The 19,151-nt window shown below is 39.3% G+C and overlaps 1 protein-coding gene across 2 annotated transcripts in view; it reads left to right on the top strand.

Moving 5' to 3' along the window:
- Positions 1 to 626: 626 nt before the first annotated feature.
- Xiap (X-linked inhibitor of apoptosis) overlaps positions 627 to 19,151 on the top strand; it is a 30,731-nt gene continuing 12,206 nt past the window's right edge. The window contains exons 1-4 of one of the 2 annotated variants that reach the window (XM_051179098.1): positions 627 to 709; positions 14,683 to 15,588; positions 16,795 to 16,894; positions 18,749 to 18,827. In XM_051179098.1, the coding sequence (XP_051035055.1) occupies positions 14,715 to 15,588; positions 16,795 to 16,894; positions 18,749 to 18,827 (1,053 nt within the window). In that variant the 5' untranslated portion in view covers positions 627 to 709; positions 14,683 to 14,714. Of the gene's footprint in view, positions 710 to 855; positions 969 to 14,682; positions 15,589 to 16,794; positions 16,895 to 18,748; positions 18,828 to 19,151 lie in introns of those variants that run through there. The other variant, XM_051179099.1, reaches the window with a different exon arrangement.

Raw genomic sequence — 19,151 nt, 5'->3', positions numbered from 1 at the left:
GATAAAGGCCTTGGGAAGAGAGAGAGAGAGAAAAAAAAAGTCCTGGATCCTAAAGGAGGAAGCGCTGGAGTTGGGGGCGGGGACTGCGAGGTGACCTGTGCGCATGTGCAGGCGCTGGGTCAGGCTCTGGCTCGGAGCTGGGGAGTGGGGGGGTCGGGCTGCATAATGAGGGGGCCTGGCTATTTTCTGGGTGCCCCCTTCCGGCTCCGAGAAGCGGCGGGCCGGTTTTGGTCCCCTGAGCGGTCGCCACGTTAATCGAGCCCCCCCCCCCCGGGCCCGAGCGGTAGGTTGGAAGATGGCGGAGCGGGAAAGAAGGAGGGGCTTTGTCGGGCGGGAGCCCAGCTCCCAGGGGGAGGTGGGAAGGACCTGGCCCGGGGCCAGTGGCTGGGCAGGCCCGGGAAGCTGGCGAACTCCACCAGCCGGAGGCTTTTTTCTTTTTCTTTCTTTCTTTTTTTTTTTTTTAAGCCCTGACTTGGACGCTCTTGGCTCCGGTCTCCGGCTTTTCTCAGAGCGGACCGTTCGGCCTGTGGCGGCCGAGGGGCTTCGGGGGGTGGGGGGGGGAGACACAGCGACTTCCGCTTCCTCCTAGGCCGCGGCCCGCCGCCCCGCGCAGTCGTGGTTTCCTGATCCGGCTCGGCCTGCCCCTCCTCCCGGACCCTCCCCTCGGGAACGGTCGCTCTCGGCGGTTTGGACGGGCTCACTTGGCGCGGTGGGTACGGCTGTCGTGGGTTTCCCGCCCTCCCCTCCCCTCCCTCTTCCCCCGCGTCCTCCCCGCCCTCCTCCTCTTCCCCCGCCCTTCCGCCTGGGCTAGCTCTGCCTAATTGGGCGGGAAGGCCGCGCCCGCCCGCGGGGAACGCTTGGACGGCGCTCCTTGTCCAAGCTTCCCGGGATTGCCCCCTGGAAGCCGTGGGTAGGGTGGCTGGCTCCAAGCCTTCCGGTCAGCCTCCTTAAACTTCGTGACACCTAAGGTAAATCTAGTTAAATTTTTTTTTTTTTTGTAAAAGATAACGATCAACCTGCCCCCCCTCCCATCTGATGCCTGTGGCATGTATGGATCAGGATAGTGTGTTTCCCGCAATGGTATGTGAAACCAAAATACTGAGGGCCAAAGAGCTTCCCGAGGAGGGAATAGCTGGTCATTCTTGCCCCCCCCCCTCCGGTCACTTCCCCAGCGTTATTTCTGAAAGACAAATGCCAAACTGACTTTCAGTTTCATTTTTTTTAACTCCACAGTTTACTTAAACTGTGGGGGGTAGTAGTCTTTTAAGGGAGGGGAGTGGTGTTGCTGAAACTAAGCAGTAGCTCTCTCCTCTGAAAAGCAAAGTGTTTAGTGGAAACTTTGGGAAGAACAAACCTGTCAGATTTTAATAATCTCCTACAATTATGTCACCACATCTATACCTTGATAATGAATGTAACTTTGGCTTCAAGTACAATTATAATAAAGTGACTACATCTATACCTGGATAAGGAATGGATCATGACATGTGTGCTTTGATAATGAACTAGTCATAGATATTTACTTTTGTAAGACGAGATTACTGAAGTATTTCTTTGTTGTTCTTCTCATTTTTCTCCTTAATACCTTTTTTTTTTTTTTCCTGTAGCCAGTTCAAGAGAACACTGTTAGAGCCGGCCATCTTAGAAGTAATTATGCCATTTTAGAGTTGGGAAGGATCTTAGTCCAGTCCTTGTGTTTTATAAAGCAGAAACTAATGCTCAAGGTTTCATGCCTTGCTCAAGGTTACAAGGCTAGTTAGATTAGAACTCGGGTTTTGTGGCTCCCTGACCACTTCACTCGTGTTGCTTCGTGTGATCTCTAAGCACAAAATCAAAGTATATTTTATTGATTCAACATTTCTATACAGCATACTACTACTTTGTACTGAACATGTATCTAAAGATTGTGCCTGGTATTGTTTTCCCCCATTACTTAACACTGGGGAACACCGTAGGCCAGACACAGCTATATCTAGAGACAGGGACATAAGTTTCTGTCTACTTGGGTTGGGTCACATGGATCCTTGAAAGATAAACAGGAAAAAAGTGGTTAACACTGGTTACTTCTGAAGAATAGGGCTGGAAAACTTTACACTTTGCTTTTCTCCTACACCTTCAATGTATGGATGTTTGAATGATTTACTATAAACAAGTTTTTATTTTATTAATAGGAAGTTTTATAAAGCACACATAAATGCATGTCAATGTAAGTATTTGGAATCGGTTTTTATTGCCTTATCTATTTATATATCATTGATTTGTGCTGTAAAGTCTTGTGGCTTATGTTGTATTAACAGAACAGGATTGCTTACTTGTTTCTATTTTGACTTTCATTTATTGTTTCCCTATTCCTGTGAAATGGTAAAAAGGTTAGTCTACCATGGTAGTTATCAAAAAGTGTAGCAAGCTGTAGAATTCAGATATCACATATTATACTTAGCTAAATCTGAATCAGGGTCTTTCTGGATTATATTTTGAAAAGGTTAAGCATGTACAAAATGTATTGGGATATGTGCTTGCTTACCATGTACAAGGCTCTGGGTTTGAATTTTTGAACATATCAAAGAAAAGGTTAAAAGTTGATCAGAGTACATTATATAATTTGTGGAAAATAACATAACCCATTGTTTTGTACAATGAATATATGTCAGTAAATAAGGGAGAAAGAATGCCAGACTTGGTGGCTTAATCCTAGTTCTTTGTATCAATGCAGGAGAACTGCAAATTCAAGTTCAGCCTGAACTACATAGTGAGACCCTGCTTCAAAAACAAAGTTGGATTGGAGAAATGGCTTAGTGTTTAAGCTCCCTGACTGTTCTTCCAGAGGACCTGGGTTCTATTCCCAGCATTCACATGGTAGCTCATAGCCAGCTGAAACTCCAATCCAGGGGGATTCAGCTCCCCCTTTTGTCCTCCATGGACACTGCATGTAAAACATCCATACTCGTAAAATACTAACATAAGCAGAGTCAGGGCTCAGACTTCTAATCTCTTCATTTTGTAGGAAGATGATCAAGAGTTCAAAGCCTGTTTGGACTACATCAAATTCTGTACAAACATATTCACAATCAATAAAATCTTTATATTGCATGGCATTATTTGATACTTAATTGTTTGCTTTTTATGCCATCTTTACCAGTTCTCATATACATTAAACAGTTTTTAAAATAGTAAATGTTTTGGATTGAGGATAAAAGCTTCAAAGTGTAGTCAGTCCCTAGAACTAATAAAAAGGGTGTTCTCTTGTTACAGATAGGCTAAGAGGAGCTAAAGATGAAAAAAATGAATTGCTCAGAGTTACATTGTTTGTTATTAGTAGACTTTGGACTGGGGTCTATGGTCTAGTCTAGATCACATGTAAATTTATTGCTTTCGTTCAACGAGGCCAACTTGTCAAGTATTATAATTAATGTGGCAGTTAATTTAGTATAGCACTTACAATTTTTTTATTTGGTTTTTCGAGAAGGGTTTCTCTGTGTAACAGCGCTGCCTGTCCTGGAAGTCATTCTGTAGTCCAAGCTGGCCTCAAATTTAGAGATCCTCTTGCCTCTGCCTCCTTCATACTGGAATTAAAGGCCGTGTGTCACCAATGACCAGCAGCACTTATAATTGTAATATATAAATGTTCCCTTAACTTTCATTGTGTGCATTAATGTATTTAGTAGATCCTCTGTATTTAATGATTGGAGACTCCTAATGTAACTTAATGAGATTTCCGTTTTTGCTTGGTTTAATAGTTAAATCTAGTAGCTAGTGCTAAGAGGATGGAAAAGGCTCTGTTTTGGAAAATAAACATTTATTGAGTACCTGGTATGTTCCAAAAAACTGCACGTTGTGTTAGGGGTTCTAAAGATGAGTAGATACCACAAACAGTAATACACATTTGTCATTTTTGAACTTGGGAAAGTACGGGTAACATGTTCTAGGACAGCCTGGGCTGCATGTTGAGATCACCCATCTCAAAAAGGCACTAAAAGATGAATATGGAAAAGTGCCCTTGTTATTTTGAGGCAGAGATTATGATAAGCTGTCAGTTTTTAAATTTTATATCTGGGGTAATCTGTTAATAGTATTATGTAACCTGTTAGCATTGTTTAAGGTCATTGCACATGTCCATTCCAGGAGACAAACAGTATTAGAAAATGAGAAATTAATACTAAACTTAAATAAGTATATGCAGTGGAAAATGCCCTGAATTTGGGGGGAGGGGGGCAGGAGTCTTGGCGTTCTATCTATTTAGCTTTGGTATTTCAACTCTTAGTATCTCCATGTTAATTTTTTTTACACAAAGATATGTTTATTCCATTTAAATTAAAACATAAAAAGGATGTTTGTAATATTTCAAATTAAAAGGGCATGTTCTATAAAATTTATGGAATTTGAGGTAGGACAGAAAACAGGACCCTTATTCAGTGCTTTCACATTCAGGATTTTGTTTTGATTCCTGTGTCAAAAAAAAAAAGGTCTTTCAAACAAACTATAGTTTTTATTTAGTTGTATGGATTTGAGCTCCTTGATTCCAAAGACTCGGATTCAATATATATATTGAAATATGTGTGCATATATATTTGTTTATTTTGTTTTTTTAAGACAGGGTTTCTCTATAGCTTTGGAGGCTGTCCTGGAACTTGTTCTGTAGACCAGGCTGGCCTCAAACTCACAGAGATCCGCCTGCCTCTGCCTCCTGAATGCTGGGTTTAAAGGCATGTGTCACCAACACCCAACCTCATTTATATTTTTATTACCTCATTTTATCATTATTTTCTTTCTTTTTTTTTTTTTTTTTGTGACAGGGTTTCTCTGTGTGGCTCTGGCTGCCCTGGAACTCATTTTGTAGACCAGGCTGGCCTTGAACTCACAGAGATTCACCTTCCTCTGCCTCCTGAGTGCTGGGATAAAAAGCATGCACCACCACCTGGCTCTTATTTTGTGTTTTAGGTTTTGTGGCAAGGTTTTGCTATGTAACCTGCGCTGGCACATTCATATAATGCCATCTACTCTGGAAGCTTAAGTAAGCAGAAGGATCTGGTTTTGGTTTTGTTTTCATTTTTAATTGATCTTTGCAGAAAGATCTCTTGAACTTGGGATTTTAAGAACAGCAGCCCAGGAACAGTGAGATCATGTCTTTTTTTTTTTTTCCCAGAAACAAGGTTTCTCTGTGTAACTTTGAAGTCTGTCCTGAAACTAATTCTGTAAAACAGTCTGCCTCTAACTCCTGCCTCTAACCGCCTGCCTATGTCTCCAGAGTGCTGGGACTAAAGGTCTGTGCTACCACCACTTGACTGACCTTGCCCCCCCTTTTTTGGGGTGGTTCAAGACAGGGTTTCTCTGTGTAGCTTTAGAGCCTATCTGACACTCTGTAAACCAGGCTGGCCTCTAACTCACAGAGGTCCTCTTGCCTCTGCCTCCCAAGTGCTGAAATTAAAGGCATGCACCACCACTGCCCAGTGGCTATGCCATTTTTTAAAGACTTATAATAATCGTTTACATTTTAAAGAGACAAAAAATATGGAAATGCAAACCTTAGTAACTTGTGATTCCTATTTTTCTTTCTTTTTTTTTTTTTTTTTTTTTTTTTTTTTTTTTTTTTTGAGATAGATAGGGCCCTGACATGTATCTTCAGGGTGACCTAGAACCCTCCCTTTTCCTTATTTAGGCTTCAATTTCCTGAGTGCTAGGATTATAGATGGATGCTCCCATACCCAGCTTTCTTTCATTTACTTTTATGTATTATTTGTTGTTGGTGGTGGTGGTGGTATTTTGAGATTTGGAGCCTCCCTGTGTACTCTTGGCTGACCTTAAACACACAGAAATCCTCCTGCCTCTGCTTCCTGAGTGCCAGGATTGCTCCCAGCTCCCTGGCATTTAATTTTGAGCCTCTTGTGTTACGTATTTGAAATTGAATTTTTTGAAAGTGTAAATGGTGGTTGCTGGCCTGTTTTGTTTTGTGTGGTAGGTGCAGAATAGGATTAAAAAGGGGAAGAAGCAGGCTTCTGGGTTTGAGATGAAGAGGACTTATGGGAAGTCAGAAACTCTTTCTGGGCAAACAGTTGTAGAGATAGCTTCATATGCCTATGCATAGATTCTGACCTTCATGAAGCCCCATATGGCAGTGCACACCTTTAATCCCAGCACTGAGGAGACAACAGCAGTATGATCTCTCTCTGGCTTTGAGGTCAGCCTGCTCTACAAGCTGAGATCTGGGCCAGCCAGAGCTGTATGAGACGTTAAAAGTACTTGCTGTACTTCTGCAGGACCAGTTTGGTTTCCGTCACCCACATCATGTGGCTCACAGCTAGCTACTTGTAAAGCCAGTTCCAGAAAACATGCCTTCTTATAACCTGCAAGAGTACCTTCTTACTCATGGCATATGCATAGAGACACACATAGATTTAAAAATTTACTAACTGAATGTCTCTGGTTGTACAAAGAAATTCCTTGGGTTAACAGGAAAGTTAAAACTTCAAGGTATTCAGGGTAATCCAAAAGAGAGATCCTTTAAATTTGGATGAAGTTGTTGATTATTGTACTAGATACACAAGTTTAAGGTTAAATGTGAGTTGTACATTTTATCTGCTCAATTATTGTTTAATAGTTTCTTCTATTCTGTGGCAAAACTAGATTTGTGTCCATTTTACTGAATTTTAAAATGGGTTTTTATTGTTTTGGGCTATAGTATAATTGTAGTCTTGTTATTTTGATTTAATTAAGATTTCATGTACATTCTTGTTACATTTGATTTACGTTGTGGGGTTTGGTGTGTGTGTGAGAGAGAGAGAGAAAGAGAGACAGACAGAGAGCAGACACCATAGTGTATGTGTAGAGATTAAAAGATAACTTTATGTAATTAGTTCTTTTCACCCACCTTTATGGTGATTGAATTCAGGGCTTTCATTCAAGACAAGCTGTTTGATCCAGTGAAACATCTTTAAAGCCATGTTTGTATATTAGTGTTTGCTGTATAGCCCATGCCAGACCGATATTCACTGTGGCCCTCAAGGAGGCCTTGAATTTGGGATCCTCCTACCTCAGCCTCATGGGGAGTTGGGATTATAGATATTCTCTGCTCTACCTGGTTCATGATCTGGTTTTAGAGTTATTTTTTAAATTTTGAGACAATTACTAATTGTAGACTGGGAATAAGTAACACTCATTGGGTGTTCAGAGTGAATAAATGTAGACTTTTTACAATTTGAAGTAAGCTCTGCTATGTAGCCCAAGTGGGACTTGAATTCTTTTTATTATGTTTGTTTTGTTTTAGTTGTTTGAGATAGGGTTTCTGTGTAACCTCCGACTGTCCTGGATCTCCTGTAAACCAGGAAGCCACAGAGATCTGCCTAAAGGCCACTTAGCTGGGATTTGATTTCGATTTCTCTCTCTCTCTCTCTCTCTCTCTCTCTCTCTCTCTTTCTCTCTCTCTCTCTCTTTTGGTTTTGGTTTTTCAAGACAGGGTTTCTTTGTGTAGCTTTGGAGGTTGTTCTGGAACTCACTCTGTAGACCAGGTGGCCTCGAACTCACAGAGATCCTCCTGCCTCTGCCTCCCAAGTGCTGGGATTAAAGATGTGTGCACCACTGCCCAGCAGTTATTTCTTTAGAAATATGATAACCACAAGAAATGGGTTTGATTTTTTTTTTCTTTCATTTGCTGTATTACGCTGACAAGTAAATACCAGTCCTAACACAGTTTGCCCATTTTATACATGAAAGCTATAATAAGTGTGTTTTATATATATCACATATCAAAACATCCTAACTGAATTTTAAAAGTACACTGACAAATTGAAACTATTATTTAAAAAAAAGGACGGGATATAGAATGACAAACCTATGCTTAAATTAAGGAAATTTCTCATTTCATCTCATCAGGCTTTTCTGTATTGGAGCAAATAGTTACCTGCAGATAAGCATTTAATTATAATATGGTATTAAGGAAAATAAAAATTGCAAGGTAGTGTTTGGTACTTGAAGACATTAAATCCATTCTTTGTAGGTAAAAAGAGGAAGAGCAGGAGTCCTAGGCAACCCCAGGATACATAGTAAGTTTAAACCTAGACAGGATAAACCTACCAGTGTTTTAGTATAGACAACAAAGTTGTTTTCTGATAGAGCAGTTTATTTTTGTAGTGGGAAAAGGAAAAAAAGAAAGTAGGCTCCATCCTATCAGGAATTTGTTTCAAAGGCATGGCATGCTGATCATCCTAGCACTCAGAAGACTGAAGCAGAAAGATCACAATTTTTGTGTGTAGCTTTGGAGCCTGTCCTGGAACTCAAGACCAGGCTGGCCTCAAACTCACACAGATCCTCCAGAGTGCTGGGTTAAAGGAGTGTGCCACCAACGCCTGGTAATAAAGTAAATGTTAACTGGGGATTTTCACCCCTTTTGTAGCTGAGTTATTTACATCTAACCAGGGGATCAAAAGGCATTTGTTTCATAGCAAGTGCCAGGAACATGACCTTTCAGTCACTGAGAAAGACACACACAAAATGCATGATCAGAAGTCAAGAACAACTTCGCAGCATTGTTTCCATTCTTTATATCAGTTATCAGGTTTTAACTTGGGCCACAGACTTTGTAGTATAAGCACTTTTACCTACCGAGCCATCTTTAGGATGTCCCACCCCCCAGGTTTCTCTTGTCACTTGTCTCTTAACCGTTTGACAGCCTTCTACATCTTACAATGTACCTGTAGTATTCATTCAAATACCTGCTTTTCAAACCCATGTAACCTAAACCAATAGCATAGAAAGTGAAGTTTCCTCTAATTATTATTATTATTATTATTATTATTATTATTATTATTATTGAGGTAAGGTCTTAAACTCACCTTGAACTCATCATCTTCCTGCCCTAGACCCCAGAATGCTAGGATTACAGCGGTTGTGCCACTGTATCCACTTTAAGTCTCCTCTTCAAAGCCTCACAAGAGATGCTCCTGTAGCATCCTCTAGCAGTTTCACATATCTCGAATAGGATGAAAAATTGGTCCTCACTAAATTTCTGCCATTGTAAAATAAGACTAGATCTTTTTTTTCCTTTTTATATTTAAATTTGAAACAAGCTTGTTTTACATGTCAATCCCAGTTCCTTCTCCCTCCCTTCCTCTCCTGTACCCCTCCCAACTCACCAGCCTATCCTCTATCTGCTCCCCCCGAGGGTGAGGCCTCCCATGGGGATCTTCAAAGTCTGTCACATCATTTGGAGCAGGGCCTAGGCCCTCCCCCATGTGTCTAGGCTGAGGGAGTATCCATCTATGTGGAATATGCAAGGAAATTTTATGTTTTGATTGTCTCAGGGAAGGTGAGTTTCGTGGTTTTGTTTATGTTGGCTATTGTTGAGGATAATTACAGACTTGAAAATGCTTAGTCTTTGAGTCTACACTGAAGTCTCTTTTACTGATGAGGAAGGACTCATAATCCCCAAGGGAACCCAAGTCACTTTGTACTGCTCTTGCTTATTTCAAAGTTGATTCATGTACAGGGCTAAAATGTATTGTTTATGAGCCAGCCAGGAGGATCACCAGGTAGAAGTGCTTGCTGCCAAACCTGATGACCTGATTTTTTTTTTTTAATTTAATACCAACTCACAGCTTCTCCTTCCTCCTCTCCTCCTGTTCCCTCCCTCCACCTCCTTTGTACCCCACCCTCCCATCTACTCCTTGGAAAGGGTAAGGCCTCCCATGGGAGTCAGCAATGCATAGAATATCAAATTGAGGCAGGACCAAACTCCTCCCTCCTGCATCATGACTGAGAGAGGCATCCTGCCACAGGGAGTAGATTGCAAAAAGCCAGCTCAAGCACCAGGGACAGATCCTGGTCCCACTGCTAGGGCCCCAACAAACAGACTAAGCTATACAGACCCACATGTAGAGAGCTTAGGTTGGTTTCATGCAGGTTCCCTAGCTGTCGATCTAAGTCCCTGAGCTCCCACAAACTAAGTGATGCCCTGATTTTTTTGTTTAGAGTCCACATGGTGGAAGAAAACTGGACCCTGAGAGTTGTCCTCTAACCTCCACACATGTACTGTGGCACATGCCCTGCTGTGTGTGTGTGGGGGCGTGCACATAAATGTTTGTGCAAATTTTAAAACATAAAAAATGAGTAAAATGTATTAAGTTGGCCTTAATTCCACTGTAAAGTAACGGTACATGGAATTTGGATTTCTTTCCACATGTCAACCCTCCCTCCTTTTAGGATAGATAGTCTTGGCTCTTCCAACTATTCCTCATATGATATTATCTTGATTGCTCTTCTAAGGACATGAAAATTTGTCAGTGTTCCTCCTAAAATGTGTTTGGAACTGAGGCAATATTCATTATGTAGCTGAATTAGATGTGAATGTTCCACATCTGGACACTAACACAATCTGAATGTTGTGAGTTTTTTATCAGCCATGTAATGTTGGCTTGTAATGAATTTGCAATTAACTAAAATCCCAAGGTTTTAAACTGGAAGTTTGCCTTTATATGACTTCATTACTAAATCATTTATTTATTTTCCTTAGTTGTGCAACAGTTTTAAAAATAACAAAGTTTTACATGTTTCTGTATTATCAACTAGCTTTTTGTTTCTTTGAATCTCTTATTTAACCATCTAGTTTATGCAGATTCAACAAAGAACTTTGAACATTATTGCCAGAATGTTTTCTTTTTTAACTTTAATGTATTTTTTATTATTTTTAAATTAGAAACAATCTTATTTTATATATCAGTCCCAGTTTCCCTCCCATGCTCCCCCACTGGCCCCCCTTCCCATCCCTCTTTGCTCCATAGAAAGGGTGCTAGTCGAAAGTATCTTAAACTGTATTCAGAAAATTGCTCAGAGATAGATAAAAGTCAGCTCTTGAGGGATGTATGTATACTAGTGAAAATTGGCAGTGCCACACAAGTCTGAAGTTTATTGTCTTCTTTCAAGAGAGGCATTTTTTTAATATTATGCAAAAGGGAATTGATTTTCTAAGACATACTATGCTAACATAATGCCCAAAGTTCTTCATAAGTCTTTTCAAGATACCAAAAAATTAATGTCTAGAAGCAAATAAGACATTGTTGCCATTCTGTGTGGTGTGTGTACGTGTGTGCTTGCATTTGTGTGTGTTTTCAGAAGGGTCTCATGTAGCCCAGGCTGGCTGGTCTCTAATTCAGTGTCCCCTGTCTCATTCCCCTGAATCTACACACACACACACACACAGAGAGAGAGAGAGAGAGAGAGAGAGAGAGAGAGATTCTTAAAATGATTTACTTTTATTGTATGTTCATTGGTGTTTTTCCTGCATGTATGTCAGTATGAAGGTGTTGGATCCCCTGGAAATGGAGTTACAAATAACTATGAGCTGCCTGCCATATGGGTGCTAGAAGATGAGCCCTGATCCTCTGGAAGAGCAACCAGTGCTCTTAACTGCTAAGCCATTTCTCCAGCCCTTAAAATATATTTTTAATTGACACAGTGATTGTAAGTATATGTGATAATAGTGCCATGTGTTTATTATGTGGGAAATATGCATTAAATAAGATAGAGTAATATATTCTTTTATTTCAGACATTTTCTTTGTATTGAGAATATTGAAAGCTAGTCTGTTAACTACTTTGAAGTATCTGGCTAATTATTTTTAACCATAATTTTCCTAGTTTACTACAGAACATTAGTAATCAGAGCTGTATAAATGGCGCAGTAGCTAAACCATATGCTATGCAAGCATGAGGACCTGAGTTTTTATTTCAAAACCCAAATAAAGGCTGCGTGGGCATGATGGCCCACTCCTAATTCCAGAGCAGAAGACAGGCTCTCCAAGGCAAGCTGGCTAATGGACTAGACTTTATCAGTGAGATCTATACTTGATTTAGAGATGTTGTCTCAAAGAATAAGATGGAAGGGAAATTGGGGCTAATTCCCAATGTCAACAGTAGGCTTCCACATGCATAGGCCTGCACTTGCACATTCACCCACACACATGGAACAGGAAAAAAAGAAAAGAAATTCTTTGTCCTGCAGGTTCCAGTGGTACATTCCTTTAATCCCAGGACTCTGAAGGTTTAGGCAATAAATATGATGCTAGCCTGGATTATGTAGTGAAACTGTCTCCAAACAAAAAGGAAAGAAAGTTAACTTCTATTCAACTATGCCTTTGTGCCCATTAACTTTTTAACTTCCACATAAATGTACCTGGCATGTTTTACTTCACATAATTTCATCCACTTCTATTCATGTTTTCTACCAGTGGTAGAATTTTAATCTTTGTAGGGCTAAAGATTATATTGTATACATATGCTACATTTTCTTTGTTTATTCCACAATGGTCACCTACATACAAATAGTGCTATAATAAATGTGCAAATACAGGTGTCTCTTCAGCATACTGATTTTACTTCCCTGGATGTATGCCCAGTGGTGAGACTGCTAGCTCCTGTGTTAGAGCTGTCTCTGTTTGTTTTTGAGATTGTGTATCACGGGCTGGCATAAAACTTGTTATGAAGCTGAGAATGAGCTTGAAATTCTAATCCTCTTACTTCCACCTCATGACTTCTGAGATTGTTGGTGTACCACCACACCCAGCTTATGTAGTACTAAGGGTTAAACCCAGGGTTAGCAACATCCCCATCATTGTCTAGTTGGTTTCGAAACTTTTACACGTGTGTGTGTGTGTGTGTATGATTGTGTGCTTGTGAGTGTAGGTGCCCAAGGAGGTCAGAGGCATTGGATCCCCAGAAGCTGAAGTTACAAGTGGTTGAGAGCAGCCTGATGTAGATATAGATGTTGGGAACCAAACTGGGGTCCTCTGAAAGAGCTTTAAGTGCTCTTAACTGCTGAGCCACTTCTCCAAACCTCAGCTTAGGGGCTGGAGAGATGGCCAAGTGCATTGTGGAGGCAGAAGCTGCCTGGACTAGCCAACTCTGAGGTCAACTCTGAGATTCTGTCTTAACAAATATAGAATGATAAGAGAAAGATATCTGTGCACTCGCATGCATGCCAGGCACACATATCTACACAAAACCAAAAAGAGCCTCCATTTTGTGTTCCATAATGGCAGTGCTAGTTTACATTCCTGTTTGGAGATCCCCTTTTTTTCATTTCCTCAGCAGCATTTGTTGATTTTTGTCTTTCAAATTATAGCTATCCTAATAGGAGTGAAGTGATGCCTCATTGTGGCTTTAATTTGCATTTTCCTGGTATGTAGTGTGGTGGTTGGCTGTTTGTATGTCCCCCCTTTGAGAAATATCTGGATACGTATTCATTTTTACATCAGAAACTTTCATTTTTTTCTGTTGAGTTTTAGCCATTCATTTACTTTGCATTTGACAAACATGCTGAAGACAGTATGGCAATGTGGAAGATTCTGGAGAACCAGCTTGTCTTGTACCTAGGGTGACCATATACATTTTTTCTGTCTGCTTTGACTAAGGTGACCATGATTTATGCCTCTTATCCTTGTGCAATTATTAGTAGCATCATTTAACACTTTACCGTGTTGGAAGACAAACTGTCTTGCCATCTTCCTATAACACAGCTGACTCCTTTTGGGCTAAACATGACATAGTTATACTTTGGTAACTGTAAGGAGTGCTAAATTCTCTTCCACTTAAACAGGCTGGTCCTTGACCAACCGAAGTTGATAGCAAAAGTAACTTCAATTAATATGTTACTGTTTAGAATGTTTCTTAAGCCATTATCTGCCTGGCAGTTTTGGGTATATAGGTGTGTGGTGTGTGTGTGGTGTGTGTGTGTGTGTGTGTGTGTGTGTGTGTGTGTGTGTGTGTGTGTGTGTAAAATCAGGAATGGTCCAGTTCTAGCAAAAGTGGACTCTATGAAAACAAGAAGCATTTGGTATCTTTAACATGCTAGAAACAATAGTGTGAATGTTTAATATTTTATTAGTTCTTTGAGATTTTATACATTGCATTTTGATCACAGTCACCTACCTCCCTAACTCCTCCTAAATACACCACCTTGACTTTGTCCTCCTTTTGTTTAAATGCAGCAAGTTTAATTTGTGCTTCCTATATACTCTTGGCCATGGCATCCACCAGAGCACTTTTGTTTTTGCTAAGCAAGAAAGTAAAAATATATTTAAAATTAATCCATGAGCATTCTAAACATTCATTTCTTTTTAAATAGGAAAAATTGAACTTTGATGCCTTGAATATGAAGTGATTCATTATAACTATCGTGCATAGTCTTTAATGATCTGCATTTTATGCTGCATTCATGTTTTCCTAATTAATGGCTTCACATGTTAAATATTTATAATTTTTCTGCGTCATAGTTTCTGTATTTCTATAAATGAGTACTTAAGATTCATAATTCTGCTATTTGTTTACGCATTGTTTTCCATCAAAAGAGAAGGCGGGACTGAGATTGAGGTTCATTTGTAGAGAGCACTTGCCTAAAATGCAGAAGGCCCTGAGGTGGATATGCAAGACTACAATAAATAAGAGAGAGAAACAGGCTGGTTTATATAGTTCTGTGTTAGAACACGCGTTAGCATTATGTGAAGCCTTAACACTGAAAGAGAAAAAACAAAAGCACCAGATTTTAAAACTCGAGTAGTTTGGTAATGTAAGGCTCTAGAATTACATGTGTCTTAGTGATTGCACCACTGTTTTTATGTTGTCACTGGATAATCTGCTAGTGCTTAGTATCAGACATATGTTATGTATTGGATTTCCTAATGCAATGTTCTCTTTTTAGAAAAGGTGGACAAGTCCTATTTTCAAGAGAAGATGACTTTTAACAGTTTTGAAGGATCTAGAACTTGTGTACCTGCAGACACCAATAAGGATGAAGAATTTATAGAAGAGTTTAATAGATTAAAAACGTTTGCTAATTTTCCAAGTAGTAGTCCTGTTTCAGCATCAACATTGGCACGAGCAGGGTTTCTTTATACTGGTGAAGGAGATACTGTGCAATGCTTTAGTTGTCATGCGGCAATAGATAGATGGCAATATGGAGACTCAGCTGTTGGAAGACACAGGCAAATATCCCCAAATTGCAGATTTATCAATGGCTTTTACTTTGAAAACAGTGCCACACAGTCTACAAATCCTGGTATCCAAAATGGCCAGTACAAAGCTGAAAATTATGTGGGAAACAGAAATCATTTTGCCCTTGACAGGCCATCTGAGACTCATGCAGATTATCTTTTGAGAACTGGACAGGTTGTAGATATTTCAGATACCATATACCCGAGGAACCCTGCCATGTGTAGTGAAGAAGCCAGGTTGAAGTCCTTTCAGAACTGGCCAGACTATGCCCACTTAACCCCCAGAGAGTTAGCCAGTGCTGGACTCTACTACACAGGGGTTGATGATCAAGTGCAGTGCTTTTGTTGTGGTGGAAAACTGAAAAATTGGGAACCCTGTGATCGTGCCTGGTCAGAACACAGGAGACACTTTCCCAATTGCTTCTTTGTTTTGGGCCGGAATGTTAATGTTCGAAGTGAATCTGGTGTGAGTTCTGATATGAATTTTCCAAATTCGGCAAATTCTCCAAGAAATCCAGCCATGGCAGAGTATGAAGCACGGATCATTACTTTTGGAACATGGATATACTCAGTTAACAAGGAGCAGCTTGCAAGAGCTGGATTTTATGCTTTAGGTAAACTTAACCAGTAAATTACTTTCCAACTTAGGTTAAACTTAACCAATAAATTACTTTGCAACTGTCATAGAGCTCCTAAAAAGAAAATCTTTGCCTTCATCTTCTGAACTGATAAATATTTAGGCATACATTTTCAGGATTGCTCATTATCAGTATCATTCTCTGAACACATATGTTAAATCTTCAGTGTCATTACTGAATTTATATTAAAAGGCTATGCTATTATGAGTCAGATCTGTGTTCATATAATTGTTTGAGGGTTGAGTTGAGAGAATAAAAAAGATGGTATTGATTCCTGAAAGATAATGGGTCTAAAAGTAAGAATAGCTACCATTTATTGAACATCTATTCTGTAGCTTAAAATACTTATTACGTGGATTTTCTCTAAGTTTTACTACGACCCTGTAAAAAGAGTTAACAGAGAATTTAGTTTGGTTCCTGGTAAATTGACATCAAGCTAAGCATGGTGCCACGTACCTGTAGTCCCAGCAGTCCATAGGCTGAGGTCAGAATGAGTTTGATGGCTGTTTGGGCTACATCATGATAACCTCTCAAAAAATAGCAAAGAAAAATTAACATCTTCCTTTAACATACACTATATATTTGAAAGCTGCCCTGTATTAGGCATTACTGCTTCAGAGTATTTTTCAAACAGTTCCTGTATGTGTATCAAGAAAAGCCAGTAGTATGGTGGCTTCTAGGAATGTTTTATATCTGCATGCCTGGCCCATTTATTTTAAGACTGAATAATGCCAAATTCAAAATACAAATTATTTCAAATCTTTTCATTTATATAACATAGTAATCTTAAAGGTCTGTTTCATGTCAGAGAGTTCTATCCTTAAAGACATTTTGTAATTTATGCTGAATTTTATGGTACTTAACATTTGGAATATAACTTGTACAAATTTCAGTTTGATGAAGTAAGTGTAATAGTAATGGTTCAATTGTAGATTGTAACATAAAAACTTTGATATTTACTTTCATTGTCTTCTACAAAGCACCCCATATTGAGATGGTGAATTTAGTATGTGTTGCCCCTCAAATGATAAAAAAAATATATCTAGATGGAACGTGAATATTTTCTTTTAAGCCATGAGATTTTATGTAACTTAGACCCCCCCCTTAAACGTTAGAATGGGCATTTTTCTGAAAGTGTCTACTTGCACAGATACACATAGTTTTACCTGCATGTTTTCTTAGGTGAAGGTGATAAAGTGAAGTGCTTTCACTGTGGAGGAGGACTCACAGATTGGAAGCCAAGTGAAGACCCTTGGGAACAGCATGCTAAGTGGTACCCAGGGTAAGATTCTTAATTGTTGCTCAGGAATAGGCAAGTTGGACATTGTGCAGTGGAAAGACTTGAATTACTTTTCACCTCAACTATTTTTGCTTTCACTATGGCTTGAAATTCACACCAGGTTAATAGAAATGGGGTCACCTACTTTGTAGGGAAAAAAAAAAGAAAAGAAAAAACCGCCTAAGACCTTCTGGTAACCAAAGCATTTACTGTTCATATATGATACTTAGAGGGTTCCATTTCTAAACAACAAATTGTAAAAAAATGTGTACTTTTTATTTAGTACCCTATAAAAAATATATGCTTTTTATTCAGAAGTATTCTCTTTGGCGATTGACCTGAGCCATGGTACAATGAGAAGTCCTGAAGAGCTGTCATAATGTATATTATTTATTATTTATATTTTGTTAGGTTCTAATTTGAAACAATTTCTCACATTAGCTCACGTCCCGGAATTCACAATGTCTTTCAGGCTGGCCTCCATCATGAAACTCTCCTGTCTAAGTTCCTTTGTCATCTTGCCTCTGTGAAATACTCGATTATATAAGTTTTATGAATTTATAATATATGAAATAATATACCTTAAAATTTTAGAAGAATCATCCTTAAGCTACCTTAAAATTAAATGGGAAAATAAAAACTAAGGTTTTAAGTGTTCAGTATTGGTTTAAAAAAAGGTTTACCCCAGGTCCTTTGGAGCCCATCCATTCCCTATGAGATAACCTTTCTCAGCCTAGATACAGGAGGGGAGGGCCTTTTGTGACTGACTTTGTTGATTCCCATGGGAAGCCTCACCCTCTGAAGGAGTACATGGGGCCAGGAGTGGGGAGTTTCAGTTTTGGATTTTCTTTGGGTGTGCACACGTGTGTAATATAAGCTTGTTATATCCAGCCTTAAGTGTGTGTGTGTGTGTGTGTGTGTGTGTGTGTGTGTGTGTGTGTGTGTGTGAGTGAGAGAGAGAGAGAGACTTGTTATATATCTAGCCTTGAGTGGCTGCAAATTCCTATGTAGACCAGACTGGATTTAAAGCTTGTGGCAGTACTCCAGTTTCTACCTCTTGAGTATTATAGAGGTGTGGTATCATGCCTGCCTTTTTGTTTGTTTCTTTTTTTGAGACAGGGACTCTTGGAGCTCATGCTAGCAAGAATTTACTATGTAGCCAGTGGTGGTTCTGAACTTCTGATTTCCTTGGCTTAACCCCCTAGGTGCATGTATCTAGATGTTTGCCACTGTAACTGGCTAACTACTTTTTTGGCTGTTGTTTTCTTCCTTTTGGGGGACAGGTTCTGTCTATGTAGTCCAGGCTAACCTAGTTTTCAGATCAGTCATCTTCCTACCCAGCCTCCCAAGTGCTGGGATTGCTGGCATATACCATCAAAATTGGTTAATTTAGTAATTCTTGCTTGGAAATTGAAAGTTCTAAAATTGATATTGTTAGTTTGAATAATAGGAGCATTGTTTTAGCCTTGAAATGACAGCTGGATAAGGAATTGGGTAGCAGTTTGCTTTGTGGCTCCCTAGCAACAGTGAAGCTAAGGCCTTTAATCTTAGCTACCTAGGAGTCTGATAAGATAGGAAATTTCAAGGCCTGTCTAGGTTAGAAAGCTCAATCAAGGGCAGCCTGGGCGATTTATCAAGACCCTATCTCAAAGAAAAAGTTGTATTTTTAAAAGACCAGGGTGATTTGTGCCTATTCCTGCCTGTAATCCCAGCAATTGAGATATGTAGGATTAGAAGTCTGAGGTCATCCTTGGCTAAATAGCAAGTTTAAGACCAGCTTGAATCATATAAGGACTAACTTTACCAATATTTCACTAATGTATCAGCTAATAGAGTTTAATGTCTTTAATCTTTTAGGTGTAAATATCTATTGGATGAGAAGGGGCAAGAATATATAAATAATATTCATTTAACCCATTCACTTGGGGAATCTTTGGTAAGTTGCCTGTTATATAGTACATGTTTCCGAATTCTATATCATTTCTTCAAGTGAAATGCATATGGTATACTATTATAGTTAATGTGTTGTAAACTTTAAAGGGGAGAACTTGAAGAAAACTTTTAATTCTTAACTCTGAAGCAATTTTTGAAAAGATCAAGGCAAAATAATATATCACTGTAGTCTGAATGGGTATGAAGAACTCAAAATACTGAAATCATTTAGCCTTCAGAAACCAGGCTTTTGCGTAATATACTTTCACTCACAAATAGCTTATACCGTCTTAAAAAAACAAAAAACAAAAAAAAAAAAAAAAAGCCA

Source organism: Phodopus roborovskii, unplaced genomic scaffold, assembly GCF_943737965.1.
Source record: "Phodopus roborovskii unplaced genomic scaffold, PHOROB, whole genome shotgun sequence".
Classification (NCBI taxonomy): Eukaryota; Metazoa; Chordata; class Mammalia; order Rodentia; family Cricetidae; genus Phodopus; species Phodopus roborovskii.
The sequence above is the reverse complement of the archived record's forward strand: the minus strand, read 5'-3'. Positions and strand labels throughout refer to the sequence as shown.